This window comes from Akebia trifoliata, chromosome 8 (assembly GCF_017979445.1).
Source record: "Akebia trifoliata isolate Shusen 1 chromosome 8, ASM1797944v1, whole genome shotgun sequence".
NCBI lineage: Eukaryota > Viridiplantae > Streptophyta > Magnoliopsida > Ranunculales > Lardizabalaceae > Akebia > Akebia trifoliata.
This window is the reverse complement of record NC_141382.1, coordinates 50,794,488-50,813,483: the sequence shown is the minus strand read 5'-3', so window position 1 is coordinate 50,813,483 and position 18,996 is coordinate 50,794,488. Positions and strand designations below refer to the sequence as shown.

The following is an 18,996-nucleotide window of genomic DNA, read 5'->3' as shown; positions in this document are numbered from 1 at the left end:
TACCAGCTTCAGCAATGTGTAACATATATGATTCAGCATCTAAACAAACAACTTTTTCAGCACTTAAATTCGGCGCTTATAAGTTTCAGCGCTTAATGCTATTCAGCACTTATTTTTTTCAGTTTAACAAATAGCACCTTGGTTAAATAACCAACTATTAATTACTGCATTAATGTTTTTTTTTTCTAAGTATTTATAAATATTGCATTAATATATCTAAGAATTATAACATGGACAATCGTATACGTGACATTCTAAAATGCTTAGATTAATCCAGGTATGATATGTATGTCCACATAAAGAAACATTGAGCTACATTGACAATTTAGAGAACACACGTTTAGTTGCACGGTTTACTATGAGTTGCATGATGAAGTGGGATACCCTCTAATAAATTGGAAAAATGTAAGGCTTCTCATAGGGTCTTGGTGTAGCAAGGAGGCCCATCCCATGTGATATAGTTTCAGCTGTGGCTATTCACAATTGAGCTAATGAGACTACTTGTCTTTTAAGTGTTCATCAATTTTTTTCCCCTTCAATTAATTAGAATTGCTTTGTGCTACATAGTTTAGCATTTTATGGACTTTTTAAAGAAGCATTATTTCTCACCTACCTTGGATATTCTTAGACTTAGAGGCATGTTTGTTTGTTACTAATTATTTGCTTTTTGTATAAGACTAACTAGGAATCGGTTGACCAATTGTTCATTCATTGTGCTTATGTAAATTCAGTGTGGTCCCATTTCCTTTTTATTTTTCATTTGTCTTGGACCACTCCAAGGTCTTTGATTCAACTCTTTTTTAGTTGGAGGTCCACATTGGTGTAAGCAAAATAGAGATTTTAGGGGATTTTATGTTTATGTGGGCCTCTAATACTATATTATTAATACTATTAATGACAGTTAATAGTATTAACGACACTTATTTTACCTGCTGATAATATATCATAGTAACGGCATTTACTGGAAACCGTCGTCAAATAATGTATTAGAGGCACTTTCGGAACCGCCAGTAATAATATTAATTAATATATATATATATAGGGTCCCGTTCAGCAACAAACATTTTGGCAAAACATTTTTCAAAACATGGGTTAGAGGTTTTGGAATGGGCTGATTTTTGGTGAGGATGATCTCTACGGTGAGGAGATCATCCTCAACAAAAATCAGCCCATTCCAAAATTTCTAGCCCCAGTTTACAAGTTGAAAAATCGTGGACCATCCATTTTTTGTAAACCATTTTTGATGGGATTAGAAGTTTTGGAATGGGCTGATTTTTGGTGATGATGATCTCCTCACCGTAGAGATCATCCTCACCAAAAATCAGCCCATTCCAAAACCTCTAACCCATGTTTTGAAAAATGTTTTGCCAAAATGATGGCTAAAATGTTTGTTGCTGAACGGGACTCATATATATATATATATATATATATATATATATATATATATATAGGGTCCCTTTCAGCAACAAACATTTTGGCAAACATTTTGGCAAAATATTTTTCAAAACATGGGTTAGAGGTTTTGGAATGGGCTGATTTTTGGTGAGGATGATCTCTACGCTGAGGAGATCATCCTCACCAAAAATCAGCCCATTCCAAAACTTCTAACCCCATGTTTACAAGTTGAAAAATCATGGACCGTCCATTTTTTGTAAACCATTTTTGATGGGTTAGAAGTTTTGGAATGGGCTGATTTTTGGTGATGATGATCTCCTCACCGTAGAGATCATCCCCACCAAAAATCAGCCCATTCCAAAACCTCTAACCCATATTTTGAAAAATGTTTGGCCAAAATGTTTGTTGTTGAACATTTCCCATATATATATATTAGAGGTGTTTTAAAAACCGTCCATAAGAGTATTATTTATCGGCAGTTTCCAGTAAATGTCGTTAATATATTATATTACCGTCAAGTAAAATAAGTGCCTCTAATACATTATTTAACATCAGTTTATAATAAATGATGTTAAAAGGATACATTCCCCGCGGTTCATGTAAGCACCGCTAATACGGATTTCAGTGGCGACTTCCAATAAACACCATTTATATTAGACATTGTCGGCAGTTTATAACCACCAGTAATAGAAAAATATACTTGGACAAAAGAGTTTTATCGATATTTCATAACCGCGGGTAATTGTTTCAAAAATCGTCGTAAAATATCTATTATTGTTAGCGGTTTTATAATCGCTGCTATAATTTTCCTCGACGCCATAATTACCAATCAAATTTTAGCTGCCGTTGATACATACTATCGACGTTTCGTTAACATATGGTGGCTAATAGAAAACATCAGTGAAGACCGTTTATTTTGTAGTGAAGAACTTGTGAGTTTTAAACTATTGTTAAATGAAAATAATAATAATAATAATAATTTGGCCAAAAGTCAGGAAACATTCCTTATTAAATTACTTGTAAAAGTGTTTTTCCTTTCAAAAAAGAATTTTATAATTTTCTAAGAATTCTAATTTTCTATTAGTTAGAAAAAAAAAAAAAAGGGTTTTGTTAGTGTGTGTCCTAAGGGCACTTTTAAATTGCAATAAATACACTTTGAAAATTAGAATTTGAGGGTTTTTTAATAAAAAATAATTTTTTAAGGGTATTTTCACTACAAAATCCAATCTCCAAAGTGTATTTATTGCACTTTAACGTGTGGCCTAAGGGCATGATGCCATTTGTATGGATAAGAGAGTAAAATCCAAACACTCGTGGAGTTCGAAATTATTGTTAAATAAATAAATAAAAGTTCCCCAAAAGTCAGGAAACTTTCCTTGCTAGAGTAGTAAGAAAAGTATTTTCCTTTTCAAAATATTATTCAAAAAAGATACTAAACCTCAAGCGTAATTCGAATTTTCTACTGATTTTTTTTTAATAATGTTGAACTTATAAATCAAGAGAGTAAAATCCAAGCACTCGTAAGTTTTAAACTTTTGTGAAATTAAAAAAAAAAAAAAAAATTGTCCAAAAGCCAAGAAACTTTTCTTGCTAAATTACTGAGAAAAATATTTTCCTTTCCAAAGCATTACTCAAATAAGACTGTTAACCTCAAACTTAAAGATTAAGATGAAAGGAGAAATGTGCTTTTCTAAGAGTCTGAATTCACTACTAATAAAAAATAAAGATTAATAATAAATTGACTCGAAAGAAAAAATACTCAAAATTTACTGATGTGACATGTGTATAGAATCATAGATTTTTTTCTTGTGCATCCCAAAGAAAAAGATTTATGGTTCTGTATACATACCACATCTCACTAGATAAATTTGAGAGACTTTTTTCAAGTCAAATTTTCAAGATTCATTAAGAAAAATGATGAGCTGATAAGTAAATGATATGACTCCATATCTATAGATAAGAAGGTAAAATTTTAAAACTATGACACAAGTTTCTCTTTGTCCACAAAATAACTAATATTTAATTTTCTTATTAATACAGATGGCACCATGCCATTACTTCATCAGCTCATGACCATTATTTACTAACTGCAAATCATTATTCAGTTTCTTGGGATTTTAACATTATTTCTAGGGATTCATTTTAAGTAGGAATTCCTTGGGAGCATAGTGACATGGTCGTGGTTCAGGAATAATTTAGCAATAGAAAGTTTTGAAAAAATTAGAAAAAACATATGACAAATTAAAAAATAATTAGTTATAAAAATATCATATATATATATATATAATCTATAATTGTTTTTAAAAACTTATTAATTAAATCATAATTAATGGATAATATTTAAAAGAATAATGATGAATGCATGCGATCTTGGAATGCAGTTAGGTACGCAACTGACGTGGCAAGGGCATAGAACTATACATCTTTTTCTTGTGTATCCCGATGAAAAAGATTTATGATTCTGTGTTTTTGCCACGTCAGCCACATATCTTATCTCATGCATTCATCGTCACTCTATTTAAAATCATGATTTAATTGTGATTTTTTTAAAAAAATTGCAGATTTTTTTGTGACTATGGTTGGGAGTGTGACGAGTGTCTATATTCTCATCTCAGCCATGACGCACATCGTCAAATATTCTCTCTCTCTGATTTTTTTCTCTATATAAGAATGGATTAATCTGAAGTTACATATACGTTCAATCTCTCTCTCTCTCTCTCTCTCTCTCTATTGCTCATAGTTATAGTTGAACTAGCTTTATTGTCTTAAAACGTTTTGTAGACTTCAATTCCTCCCAGAAACTTTAGAGGTAGAGGGCCCTATATTTGTGCACTTATTATTTTCTTCTTCTCTCTCTCTCTCTCTCTCTGGGTGGAGTGGGTCTAGTAAATTTTTTTCTTATTAAGATGATAATTTCAAGAAACTGTTTAATGATGATTTATATTGAGTCTGTTGTTCCATTTCTAATGTTGAATTAGGATAGAAGTAATTTGTGTGTGTGTGTGTGTGGAAGTCTTAAACAAACTGATTTTGTTGAAATATTATTATAGAGAGACAGATAGATAGAGAAAATGTGGAAGCTTAAAATCGCAGAAGGTACTGGGCCATGGCTTAGTACTGTGAACAATCATATTGGAAGACAGCATTGGGAGTTTGATTCTGAGGCTGGAACACCCGAAGAGCGATCTGAGATCGAAAGGGTTCGTCTGGAGTTTCGAAATAATCGCTTTCAAATTAAGCAAAGCTCTGATCTGTTAATGCGCATGCAGGTTCTCTCTCTCTCTCTCTCTCTCTGAAATATCTTCCCATCACTACCCTTTCTTAGACACTAAGGATATGTTTGGATTGAGAGAAGTGGAGAGAAGAGAAACTCAATTTCTCTCCATCATGTTTGGATTGAGAATTTGCTACAACTTTGAAATTTTAAAATATTTTAAAAGAGACCTAGAGGCAAAGTTGGAATTATAAAATATTTCAAAAGAGTTTCTCTCCTCTTCCTCTCTTCTCTTCCCCCACTTAACAATCCAAACAAGAGAAATGGAGAGAAACTCATTTATTTTCTCTTCTCTTCTCTCCATTTCTCTCAATTCAAACGCAGCATAAGTGTCAAACCACATTGGAGACTTCCAAATTCCAACTTTCAAAAGGTACAAAAATTAGGTAAACCATTTGGAAGAATAAAAGAATAATGATAGCTAGAAAGAGACTTCCATACCATAAATGATTTAAGGTATTTTTTATTTCAAAAATAAATGCATATTATATAAAATTCTTTGATTTTTCATATAAATTATCAATTGAAACTTAAAATAAGTTACTTTTCTAAAAAAATATTACTTTTAAAAAAGATATATTTTTATTTTTTTCAAAAATAATTAATCTGTATCTTAAATCTAATAAATTATAACTAAGGCGGTGTTTGTTTGCGCTATTTTTCAGCGCTTATTGCTGAAAAAAATTAAATTCAGCACTTTTGTCAAAATAGCGTGTTTGTTTACTCTATATTTTCAGTGCTTATTGCTGAAAATAAGTGAAAAAAATTCAGCACTATTTTGATGCTAAAAAAAAGTGCTGAAGCGGTAATAAGCACTTCACTTTTTTCAACACGGACAAGTATGCCCTTTGTTTTTTTTGGTATGGACAAGTATGCCCTTATTCTTAAAAGGATATTACCTCTTATATCCCATGGATAAGTATATAAATACCCCACAAATTAATAAACCAACACCATAGCTAAATTATTTTGTCTTATATGAGTTAAAAGTTTTAGAATGAGTTGATTTTTGGTGAGAAAGATCTCTACAATGAGGAGATCATCCTCACAAAAAATCAGCACATCTTGAAACTTCTAACCCTATCAAAACAAGTTCAAGAACCGTAAATTGTCCTTTTTTTTTTTTGAAAACTATTTTTGACGAGTTAGAAGTTTCAAAATAGATTGATTTTTGGTGATGATGATCTCTAGACCATATAGACCATCCTCACTAAAAATTTGCTCATTCAAAAAACTTTAACCCATATAAAACAAAACAAAAAATAGTAGTGTGGGTTGCTCTTATTAATTCATAGGGTGCTTTTTATAATTACATATCCTTCATTTCCATCGAAAATTATTCATCCAAAATTAAGTTCTTTTAAAGTTGATTTCAAATTTTGGTGACTTGTATGACATTATTATTTTTAATTTGAAATTTGTGGGCTTTTATAAATAGAAATTATTATTTATAAATTGAAGATTTGAGTATTATTTATTATTTAAAAATAAATTGTATTTTAATTTTATAAGAAATAATATATTTTATTGTGTTTGATAATAAATAAGCATTTGAAACATGCAAACAATGTATAATATGATTGTAAGGGTAACAAAGACAATTTACCAGTTTCAGCAATGTGTAACAAATATGATTCAGCATCTAAACAAACAACTTTTTCAGCACTTAAATTCAGCGCTTATAAATTTCAGCGCTTAATGCTATTCAGCACTTATTTTTTTTCAGTTTGACAAACAGCATCTAAGTTAATAATTTTGTTGATAATATGTTTTTTTTTTTTTTGTAATGATTTGGAATACTTTTTTTCTTATTCGATTCCTAATAATCAGAACCGATGGGTACTTGTGATTTTTGGAGGTTTCGATTCCAATTCTATTTATTTTGGAATCAGACCCGAAATCAAAACCAACAAGAACCGGAATTGAACTAATATAATGGTTATGGTTATAAGTTCCTTAGGAATGGAACCGGAACCAACCCATTGACACCCCTAAAAAGAAGGGGTTCAAGGGATTTGAATTTAAGACCTTGAGAACATCCTCCCATGGTCTTACCACTTAGCTAAGTGGTCCTTCTTAGGTACATTTCTTTCTTATCAAACCTAATGACCATTCCCTCTCGAACTCACTAACAATTTTATCAGATCCAACTCAACCATCATAAAAAAAAGTGTTGACCAAATGAATTATACTCCTCTATTCAAGTCACTAATCTAAAGCAATTAATATTTTCATATAAATCAAGTGTGTTCATATTCGTTCTAACTTCTAACTACCTCAGCTCACATCGTCTTTTTAACCCTTTTCTAGTTATTTATCATTTTCATATCTTTAATTTTAGAGAAACCCTTTCCTTACTTAGATAGTGGGGAAAAAGGCTTTACTAAGCCTCATCCACCGTCAAAAAGACCTCGAGATTTTTTGCTAATCTCGAGGTGTTATTTTATGCATCTAGAGACCTTTTTGATGGTGGATGAAGCTTAGTAAGGCCTCTTTTCCTCACTATCTTAGTAAGGTTAGTCCAACTCTTAATTTTAACATTCCATCTAATTGAAGTAACTAAATTTAGATATACATCATTGATTAAATTATATTCCATCTTATCTAATTGAAAGTGCGTTCTTATTAGTCTTTTCACCACCTCAATCAATATTTTGTTTGGGTTTTCATCTCATTCATTTATAAGCATAAACTTGCATATTTTTACTGTTATTTATAATGAGAGAAGGCAAAGTAGATCGAAGTGGTTCGACACCAAATTTTAGATTTCACAAATGCCCTCACTTTTACATTTAAATTTTGAGTCATGATAATATGACAACCCCACCTGGCACACTCAATTGATTCTCCTAACGTACAAGTTCAAGAACCATAGATCTGTACGCTTTAGGATACACTATTCCCTCAAGATCCACTTTTTTATGGGGAAGTGCAATTTTGTATCTCAAGACTACAGATCTTCGATTCCCGAACTTGTCACGTTAGGAGAGTCAATTGAGTGTGCCACGTGGGGTAGTCAGATTATCATGATTCTTAAATTTAATATAATCATAATTATTTTGATCAAAAATCAAGAAAATTACCTCTCACAACCCTAGAATCACGTTTCTTAGTTTTCAAAATTACAAAACATCCCATTTTACTATGTAATATTCAAATACCCTTTAATCAATATTTTAAATAACAGATAAGCATGCCACCTTCTAGTTCCTTTCAATTGGAATTGTAATGTGTCCAAATCATTTTATTGACGGTCATAATATAAGGTCATTTCTTCAACCCACTTTTTATATTGTCCATTTATTGGATTAGCTCATTCAACAAAAAAAAAAGTCTCCTATGTTTGTTCATATGTAATCAAATATTTATTAGATATACGGAATCCATCCAAATATCTCTTGGACTTATTCCATAGATGTTGACCATATGCTATTTTCGAGCTAGAAACTAATTATTGTCAATTTAGAATTAATATGATCCTTATCATCTTATCTCAAAAACGACATTTATAGATCAAATATAAACCAATGTTTAATCCAGTAGATTTGGAGTCAATTGAACGAATCATTTTTCTCTATTCAATTATGTTTAGAGTTACCCCTTTTTTTGTAGAACCTTCAATTTGCATATTCTTTTTAATTGGGATTGTAATAAGCCCTCATGTAGACATTACTCTTCCAAAGAATACTGGAGTCAATGAGGCTTATCAAAGTTGAAAACCTTGGGCGGATTTATAGTGCAGGCACTTGTCGCTACAAGAATTCTAGCCTCCACAAATTTAAATTTCTCTTGATTCCACTCCATCCCCAACCCCAAAAAAAAAACTTTTTTTTTGGCTCTTGGTTGCCCTCGAGGAAGGTAAAAACCTAGGCTCCGCACATGTTGAAAACCATTGAATATCTTAAATATTCACCAAAACCTAGAGTGACAGGGGCGGATCTAGGATTTTTTCCATGTGGGGGCAACAAAGAGTAGAAATTTTTTTGTGGGGACAACTAAAAGTGAAAAAAAAAAAGAAAAAAAAGTTGTAGGGGCAACTAAGATTGGAAAAAAAAATGTAGGGGCAATAATGGCAGATTTTTTTATCCGCTGTTAAAATCTGTTGCAATATCTCACTAATTCATAGACTTTGAAAATTCTTCTGAGGGCAAGTGCCCCCACTCTAAATCCGCCCTTGTAAAGTGGTACTCTTAATTACGCCCACACAATGAAATAAAGATTTAGGGGGACCAAGATAAACAATCACGACAGTGACTCATTTCTACTTCACATAAATGTAGGTAGAAGAATGGAAAATCCAAATTAATGCCAAGTATGAATTCCCTGCAAATTTCTATTGAGTCAGTGCATTCATTATTATTCTTTTTTGAATCTCATCTCACAGTGGCAAATTTTTTGCTATTCATGATGGAGTCACCACTTAGTGGTGTCTCGTACCTATAACAACATATGGTGTCTACATTGACACGTTTTGATTTCCGATGTATTTTAAACTCCTAAAACATGACACAAAGACACTATTTCTATTCTATAAGAATGGGACCCTTGTTAGCAATCTCCTATTTAATTCTTGAAAAATTCACGAATTTTCATTTTTTTCAATGAAAGTATTATTCTTCGGATTATTAAACTATTCTGAATAATTCACGGATTTTAAGTTTGAAAAGAATAAAACACGGTTTTTATGAATTTTACTGATTTTTATAAAACTCGGTGGAAAAAAAATACTATTATAACTTATTGTATGTTGCAAAGTGTAAACTTGTAAGTTGTGATGTGTAACACAACTCAACTTTGAAATGACCATGTTTCAAAATTTTGGAGGAATTCCTATTTTTACGTGACAAATGTCCATTTTACCTTTAAAAAAATAATGACATAGACCCTCTACATTTATTAGATATTACACCTTAATTTTTTAAATTGATAATTTATCCTTTGACTTTGGTCTTCTTTTAAAAATCAATGATACGATAAACCTCAATATCCTCATTATCACTACTATCATTATTATCATCATCATTAACACCACCAATTTCATCATTATTATTACTATCATATAGTCGAATTTTTTATTTTTGAATTTTTGAAATGACATGGATAATACACACATGAAATATATGCTCCATATTTTTCATTTATCGAATTTTTGACAAACGAATTGTTTCAATCCAAAATCGATTAAAACTAGAAGTTTTGCTGCTAACAAGGGACGGGACACAGCTCTAGATCCTGATTCTGATTCTTTCCAGTGAAGCTATCCCTTTAAAATATGAATAGGGATCTAGAAAGTCAGGTGTCACTTTCAATGGGTTTTGTTAACGTGTACGCTTAAGTGAATTAAAATGCATTTTCACGTGTGCCCTTAGGACACGTGTTAACAGCAACCTCAAATTATTTAGTTGCTGAAAACTCATTTTCGAAGTCAAACAATTAAATGCCATTATTAATTGTAGTGAAAAGAAAAAAAAGGGATAATTACTTAAAGAATCCTGGCGAAGGGATTTATTTCTAAATAGTTCCTAAGTTTTAGGTGATAGTTTGGTAGGACATTTAGTAAACTTTTTATTTCTTAATGGTTTCTCATTATTGGCGAATTCACCGTTTTTTTTTATTTACGATCAAGTTCATCACTTTTATTTATTGTTGAACTAGACGGTTTTTATTTAGTGTCAAATTCACAATTTTTACTATTGAACTCACCACTATTTATCGAGTTCACAACTTCTTATTTATCGTAGAACTCGACATTTTTTATTTATTGTCGAGTTCACCACTATTTAAATAAAAAGTGGTGACTCGACACTAGTAAAACCCAATCATTTTCAATTTTCAAGTTTTTTCAGCTAAAATATATGAAAAGATCGAATAAAAACGTGAGATAACGACTTGTTTAAATGATTACAACCCAAAAGGACCATTCTTGATCAATTTTCATTCAAAAGCTAAGAAAAAAAGTGAAAAGGAATTTTTTTACATACATCTTCAAAATATTTAAAAAAATCATTGAAAATGATTTCTTCATCCTTCTTAAATCCTTTTCGACAGAATGGAGTCTCCGAAACTTGATTGAGATGTAAAAAAATCCATTATTTATTTATTTATTTATGAAAACGTTGAGTTCGAACGGTAAGGGCATTCAATCGTGAAAAATCTGGACGATGAGGTCCAAGGATTGTTAAGAAAAAGAAAAGTTTACTAAATGAACTATTAAGAGACCAATTAAAACTTATGAACTATTTAGAAAAAAAAAAATTCGCCAGGGGGTCCTTTAAGTAATTTTTCCAAGAAAAATGAGATCTTGATACTTCATTTTTCTCTTGTACATGGAATCTTGGATTGTGTGCACCATTTAAAGCCGTTAATCTAGATTTGTTTTCTTTTTGTGGGTTGGCTTGTTAGGGTTCAAATTTTCACATTTCAACAATACTAACTAGAGCTTAAACCGGTCGAATGCAAGTATATCCATATCTGAATTTTTATCTGGAAGCAAATCCGAATTTGATTCGAACAAGTCAATTAGTGATACAAATCTTTTAAGGTTAGGTGACTTGAATTCAATACCTCTTCCATTTTTAAGGGAGGGAGAGAGGCCTTAGCCACTGCAACCAACACTTCCTAATTGAAAAAATGTATTTAAAAAAAATAATATATCATTTGCATCTTACTCAGGTCAAGGGACATCAACCCATATCCAACTCGAAATATATGACATAAATCCGACTGATTCAGATCCTATCATTATGTCAAGATTCAAAGTTTATGTTATAGAATCTAATGTCATATTTGGTTCTAAGGATCTAATCCCTATAATTGGAATATTATGAATTGGCTAAAAATAGAAATGGGGCAGAACCCATTTCTAATGTCACTTTTCAGCAAAATTATTTCTAATGATTCTGAGAATCTAAAATAAGAATCCAGAATTAAAATTCATGTGGTGACATGCAAACTACTACAGCTTACTAAAGAGAATCCAAGTCTTCTAAGTATACCCCCACAAGTAAAAGTGGAAGATACAGAGGATGTAACAGAGGAAGCAGTCACAACCACTTTAAAGAGAGCCATCAACTTCTACTCAACCATTCAAGCTCATGATGGTCATTGGCCAGCTGAATCTGCAGGGCCCTTGTTTTTTCTTCCTCCATTGGTGAGTTTGTTTGCTTCATCCCAACCTCTCGTCACTGCATCATACCAATCTAAAGCTGATGTGTTGTGGCCCACATTGAATCCCCCCACCACACACACACACAATAAATAAATAAATTCAAAATCTAATTGAGAATGCTAATTGTTTCAAGTGCTATAATATGCAGGTCATGGTATTGTACATCATAGGATCACTCAATGTAGTTCTCTCATCAGAACATCAGAAGGAGATCATTCGCTACATGTATAATCATCAGGTATATATGTCTTGTATCATGGTTCATCCTATTTTTGTCCCTAAATTAGTAAATAGTAAGAGAAAAATGGGTTTGAAAAAATACAAAGATTTGTTGTTGTTGTTGTTGTTGTTTGTTAATAAAAATTATTCGATTCTGTTCACATTGTAACATGGTTCCTCAAACTAATGCACATGGCCAAATTCGTAAGGTGTGTATGGATTTTTTAATCAAAAGATTGTTGGTTCTATTTCGATAAGGTTAAGACGAGGCCAATAACAACCATATGTATGAGATACCTACACAACAAATAGTGTGACAATATTGACAGAATTTGATCACTAATGGTATTTTTCTTTTAATTTAGATGTTCATCTTGGCCTATTTCTTATGAGTCACTAAGCTATGACTAACCTCTCTTGTGAAGTATTTAAGATTTAAAATTTTCATGTTTTATAGTCACCCAAATAGTTTTTTTCATATAAAGGGTGATAAGAACTCGACACATAATATCTTCCCTCATGCTAACACCACATATATTGTAGAATGAGGATGGAGGTTGGGGATTTCATATAGAGGGCCATAGCACCATGTTTGGCTCGGTACTTAACTACATTGCACTAAGGTTGCTTGGGGAAGGACCTGATGATGGTGAAGACATGGCCATGGCAAAGGGGAGGGAATGGATCCTTGACCATGGTGGTGCGACAGCGATTCCTTCTTGGGGAAAGTTCTGGATTACGGTATGACTACTTTGTAAATGTTTACTATGTTTTGATTTTAGATACAAATTGTCACCTATGATTCTATTGAAATAATTAATTTAAGGTCAATTATATTAAATGAAAAGTATATCCTGTTAAACACCATATGTTCACAATAAATAATCCAATATGTCTCTATGAGTTTTTAAATGTCGAACAAGAATTAATAATTATGTGCCTTCTTTGGTGTAGGTACTTGGAGTATACGAGTGGGAAGGCTGCAATCCAATGCCCCCGGAATTTTGGCTACTTCCTGACTTTTTCCCCATGCATCCAGGTTTTCATGGAATAAGTTTATGAAAAAAATATTTCTCTACATTTAAATATCTAAACAAAGTTTTATCAACATTGAAAAATAAAAATGAAAATGAATTACAAATACATGATCTATGTACCATTTCATAAAGGCCATATTTGTATTTCTTTTATAGATGTTGCTCACAAGGTAGATATATAGAAATGGGTTTGCACCTTATCCTTAATCTACTTATTATATGCATTAATTCTACATAGTTGCATGATAAGGGCTGCAACAGGTAATTTTTGTATAAGCTGACAAAAATCACAACAACTTAAACATTGTTTGTTTGCATCTATTTCTAACTCTCATCCGATGAAAATGCAGGAAAAATGTTGTGTTATTGTCGATTGGTTTACATGCCTATGTCATATTTATATGGAAGGAGATTTGTCGGACCGATCACAAAATTGACTAAATCATTGAGAGAGGAGATTCACACTCTGCCTTACCATGAAATAGATTGGAATAAAGCCCGCAACACATGTGCAAAGGTTTGTTACAGCGTGCAAGGACTTGTCTATATGTTTATTCTATACAAATGAAAAATGTTATTGGTGAACAAGTTTATTTATGTATGAACTTTTCACTATAAATTGCTATTTCAGGAGGATCTCTACTACCCACATCCTCTAATACAAGATATGCTTTGGGGATTTCTTCACAACATTTGTGAGCCTATTTTGACAAGATGGCCATTTTCAAAATTGAGAGAGAAAGCTTTAGGAGTAGCAATGAAGCACATTCACTACGAAGATGAGAATAGCAGATACCTATGCATTGGATGTGTAGAAAAGGTAATGTGTAACATTGAAATGTGAACTCTTTGGGTATGGACCCATTGTCTAGCACTTAGGACATATCGGTCACAAAGTTATTTCGAGACTTATCTTTTGTTCTACACTGATTATAAATTATTAAATATGAAAAATAAAAGAAACCAAGAAATATATGTTTGCAATGAAACAATTTTATCATGTGTACTTGAATTCAACAGGTGTTATGTCTGCTTGCTTGTTGGGTAGAAGATCCAAATTCGGAAGCATACGAACGTCATGTTGCTCGAATTCCAGACTACTTATGGATTGCTGAAGATGGCATGAAGATGCAGGTTAGGAAATCACATCTTGCCTCTTTATGTCTGCTACAAAAGGTTGTTTATGGTCATCACTTATAAGAAACTACAGTTTCAGATAATAGAATCACTTGATGAAATAAGCCTACAAACTTGTTTTGAAAAAGAAAAAAAAAATGTAATCTTTTGTCAATCTGCTCAAAACTCGACACTACTTTTCTTAGAGCATATGCAACTCACATGTCTTAGTAGTGTGTACTAAGTTTGTACATTAATTTTTTCTTTATGCAGAGTTTTGGCAGTCAGGCGTGGGATGCTGCGTTTGCCGTTCAAGCAATTATGTCAAGTAATCTTACTAAAGAATTTGGACCCACTCTTCGGAAAGGGCACGACTTTGTGAAAAATTCACAGGTTTCACTTCGATATTGAAGTTTTTCCTGAGTTTAACATCTAGTCTAATTTAATTCCTAACTTTCCTATATTACATTATTTTGAAGGTCCGAGAAAACCCTTCGGGTGACTTCAGTCAAATGTACCGTCACATTTCAAAAGGTGCCTGGACTTTCTCAATGGCAGATCATGGGTGGCAGGTCTCAGATTGCACAGCAGAAGGACTAAAGGTACCTCTCTATCTATTCAACATTGTTTCAATAAAATGTACATGTTTTCTTTAACATAGTTAGAAACATTGTCCTTAAAATGCTATTTTCTTGCATTTTTCTCACAATGGTTAGCTAATTTCTTACTTAAATATATTCTTTTACAGGCTTCTCTCTTGTTTTCACAAATTTCACCGGAAATTGTCGGGGATAAATTGGGGAAAGAACATTTATATGATGCTGTGAACGTAATTCTTTCTCTACAAGTAAGGACTAATCTAGGCATTATCCATACCTCTTCTTATATATATATTTCATTGTTTTTAATTTCAATGAAATATATATTTTTTCCATTAATAAGTTCTATTTTAACATGTAAATACAGAGCAGCAATGGTGGTTTCCCGGCATGGGAGCCCGCGAGAGCATACCGTTGGTTGGAGGTAACTTCTTTCTCTGTTATAATATTTTGATTTCTAAAATACCATTTTCAAGTCTTTGTTCTATTATACATGTATGCATGCACACATTGTAAGATCTTACTGGGAAATAGTACTCGTGGAAAGCTATCCCACCCTTTTGTTAACTCATCATCTATTAATAGAAGTTTTGGTATTTTGGTTTCAGAAGTTCAATCCTACCGAATTTTTTGAGGATACTCTCATAGAGTGCGAGTAAGATTTCTAGACCAATTCTTCTTCCATTATTAGTTCTATTCATGATGTATATCTAATATCCACTAATATTTACATCTGTGGTTTGCTAGGTATGTGGAGTGCACTTCAGCAGCAGTTCAGGCCCTTGCATTATTTAAGAAATTATATCCTGAATATCGAAAGAAAGAAATTAAAAGTTGCATTGCTAGAGCAATACGTTACATTGAAGACACACAAAATCCAGATGGTTCATGGTATGCTATTTTTGTTATATATGTCATACGTGATAACTTTGTTAAGTTTCCGTGAACCACACTTTAACATCAAAGTACTTTATACCTTCTACTCTTTTTCAAATTTTCTACTATAATTCCAAGTTTTCCAACATATATCATCATTCACATATATCATCCCCATTGAATGAAAGACCTTGTTGGTCTGTGTTTCATGTCAAAATACGATTCCATCATGAACAAAAAATCTACGTATGTCAGTTATTTCACATGTATGGTGATTTTTTATTTTCCAAAATAAAGATTTACATTGATGTTTACATGAGAGTACCATGTTTTTTAGGTATGGTTGTTGGGGAATCTGCTTCACCTATGGAACATGGTTTGCAGTAAAGGGACTGGAAGCTTGTGGGAGGAATTACCATAATAGCCCTAGTATTCGTAAAACTTGTGAATTTTTACTATCAAAACAACTACCATGTGGTGGATGGGGAGAGAGTCATCTTTCAAGCTCAAACAAGGTAAATGTTTTGTTCTTTCAAATCCTTTTCTTGACTTCTATAATTGAATAATATGGAGTCTTGGATCTTGGATGAGTCAATGAATGGGCAATTCACAATGGATATCTCATCGAATAACTCTGACTAGACTGAGTTTTAAAACCATGGATATAACCGATTTCTTTGTCCTGTCTTTATCATTCACAATTATTTCAAACTCTACAATTTGAAGATGTAGACCGACATTGCTGAATTTATTTCAAAGGATGAGCGTCCCATGGAAGCTTTTTGAATTTGATTGAGGAACAAATTTTTCTTTGTTACTTCCCGTTTAATAGGCATTGCTTTGTTTGTTTGTTCAAGCAGGTGTATACAAATTTAGAGGGCAATCGATCAAATTTAGTTCATACAGCATGGGCTATGTTGTCTCTTATAGATGCTGGGATGGTCAGTATGAAAAAAAAAAATTTTCTAATTCTTCAAAGGTTTTATCCTTGACTAAGTCATCAATAGCTACATTGTTTGCTTGCATTTTACATGCCAATTTGTTTGTTTTGTTTCGTATGGATATCTAAGAGCATTGGTAACCGGCTAAATAATTCCTTTTGTTTTTCTTACTCATGAATAGAATGAGGTTACAAAACAATTAGCAAATATTTTGAAACAAATCATTTGCTGGTCACTTGTTGCATGTTTAAGGAGGTTGAAAATCATATTAAAAGATGCACATCAGAATATGGAGATACAATGGGAGAGAAGTGTGAGGATCAAAAAAACTTGATGCCTTTTAAAATTCTAAAAAACCCATCAAAAGCTATTCAAAATTCAGTTAACAATTTGTCCCATTGACAATGTTGAAGTTTCTAAACCTAGAATCCAACAAGAACTAGATCAAGTTCCTACTAAGAAGCACCAATACCTATTATTTTATTTTATTTTTCTATATAATCCTGTAATATTATATGGGTGATTATGTAATCTCCAAGCCACTCAATCTACATATACTTATTCTCTTGTTATATATAAGATCACTTTTCTAGTCTCTCTAAACCAAAATTAAATTAAAGCAATGCCACCAACTTTATACAAAACTGGTTTAATGACAACACGCAGCGTTCATGAGTCACTTTTTCTGTTATAGGTTTCAACTAATATAGACCTTTTCCCATCCTTTCTCATTCAGAGCAAAGTAACCTGCCTTGTTATGAAACGCTTTCTATCATCGTAACTCTTATCTGTTGTTTCCTTGCAAGTAGGCAGAGATAGATCCAACGCATTTGCATCGTGGGTTAAAGGTTTTGATTAATTCGCAGATGGAAAATGGCGATTTTCCTCAACAGGTAACTCACTTAAAAAAATTCTTATAGATGTTATAGTTCGCATTTGTACTTATTCAATTTACTCGAGACTTTCCCCGTAACAAGGGACTAGTTGTACTCAAAGTACAAGTTGAAATGATCAGTAGAATCTCTAATAAGTCCAACAATTCCTTTATGTTCATGCTAAGAATCCTTGTTTTAATTTTTTTTCCTACCAATGTTCATCATTTTTAATGTCAAGCCATTATTGGTGGTTTACAACAGGAACTTACGGGAGTTTTCATGAAGAATTGCACACTTAACTATTCATCGTACAGGAACATCTTCCCAATATGGGCTCTTGCAGAATATCGAAAGCGGGTTCTGTTTGCTTGATGTCTCTAAGTCCTTAGCAAAATGGTCGTGTAAAAGTATCGTAGAGGTAAAAAAAACTGAATAAGTTATGTAATATCACCACTTTGCCTTATTTTTAGTATAAATGTATGCATAGCCCCAAAAGAAGGTAATTTATGACAATATAACAAAATAATCCTAAATATTGGCTGTTATTTAAGCTTTAAAATCATTTTTTTTAAATCAAAATGGATCATTTTCATGTTGTATACCACCATAGTGTCCATTATTTGTTTAAATAACAACCACTATATGGCCGGTATGTATAGTAAAACAACGGTTTCGAAAAGTGCATGTATGTATTTAGTGTACAAAATTTGATTCTGCTTAATATAAATTCACAGAACCCTTGAAGCATTAGATAATACTAAGATAGTCATCCTTATTTTTTCCTTAATCCCTTACTTTCAAACATTATGCAAATGACTCGTGATTTTCTGACGCCCGACATATGTAAAAACAATGGTTTTTCAAAATATGGGTTAGAGGTTTTGGATTGAGCTGATTTTTTGCGAAGATGGTCACTATGATGAAAAGATCATCCTCACAAAATATCAGCTCAATCTGAAACTTCTAAATCCATCAAAAGTGATTTACAAATTATTAAAAAAAATTGGCAAAAAATCGACGGTTCACATTCTAAATCACTTTTAATGGAGTTAGAAGTTTTGGATTGGACTGATTTTTTTTTTTTTTCGGATGATCTTCCCATCATAGAGATCATCCTCACAAAAAATCAACTCAATCCGAAACTTCTAACCCATATTTTGAAAATTTATTAATGTTACATTGTTTTTACATATGTCCCTTTATCCTATATATATATATATAGGGAAATGTTCAGCACCCTAAGTTTTACCACACACTTTAACAAACGTTTTTTGTCCTACATGGGTTAGAAGTTTTGGAATGGGCTGATTTTTGGTGAGGATGATCTCTATGATTAGAAGATCATCCTCCCCAAAAATCAGCCCATTCCGAAATGTTTAGCCCCATGTTTACACGTTGGAAAATCGTGGACCGTCCATTTTTTGCAAATCAATTTTGATGGGGTTAGAAGTTTTGGAATGAGCTGGTTTTTGGTGAGGATGATCTCCTCACCATAG

The 18,996-nt window shown here is 32.2% G+C and overlaps 1 protein-coding gene across 3 annotated transcripts; it reads left to right on the top strand.

Annotated features, from left to right (window-relative positions):
• Positions 1-4,089: 4,089 nt before the first annotated feature.
• Positions 4,090-18,065, top strand: LOC147397604 (lupeol synthase-like). 3 transcript variants are annotated; one of them, XM_086449418.1, is made up of 19 exons: positions 4,091-4,204; positions 4,446-4,664; positions 11,631-11,819; positions 11,986-12,075; positions 12,600-12,797; positions 13,011-13,095; positions 13,444-13,610; positions 13,725-13,913; positions 14,114-14,227; positions 14,483-14,602; positions 14,689-14,811; positions 14,958-15,056; positions 15,176-15,232; positions 15,417-15,463; positions 15,556-15,699; positions 16,022-16,199; positions 16,545-16,625; positions 17,435-17,518; positions 17,762-18,065. In XM_086449418.1, exons 2-19 carry the CDS (start codon positions 4,467-4,469, stop codon positions 17,870-17,872), a joined length of 2,274 nt encoding a protein of 757 aa, XP_086305544.1. In that variant the 5' UTR covers positions 4,091-4,204; positions 4,446-4,466; the 3' UTR covers positions 17,873-18,065. The 3 variants fall into 3 exon arrangements, 2 of the variants coding, with proteins under 2 accessions (XP_086305544.1, XP_086305545.1); XM_086449419.1 differs by having other exon boundaries at positions 4,127-4,204; positions 4,454-4,664; XR_015180274.1 differs by lacking the exons at positions 16,022-16,199; positions 17,762-18,065 and having other exon boundaries at positions 4,090-4,204.
• The last annotated feature ends 931 nt before the right edge of the window (positions 18,066-18,996 follow it).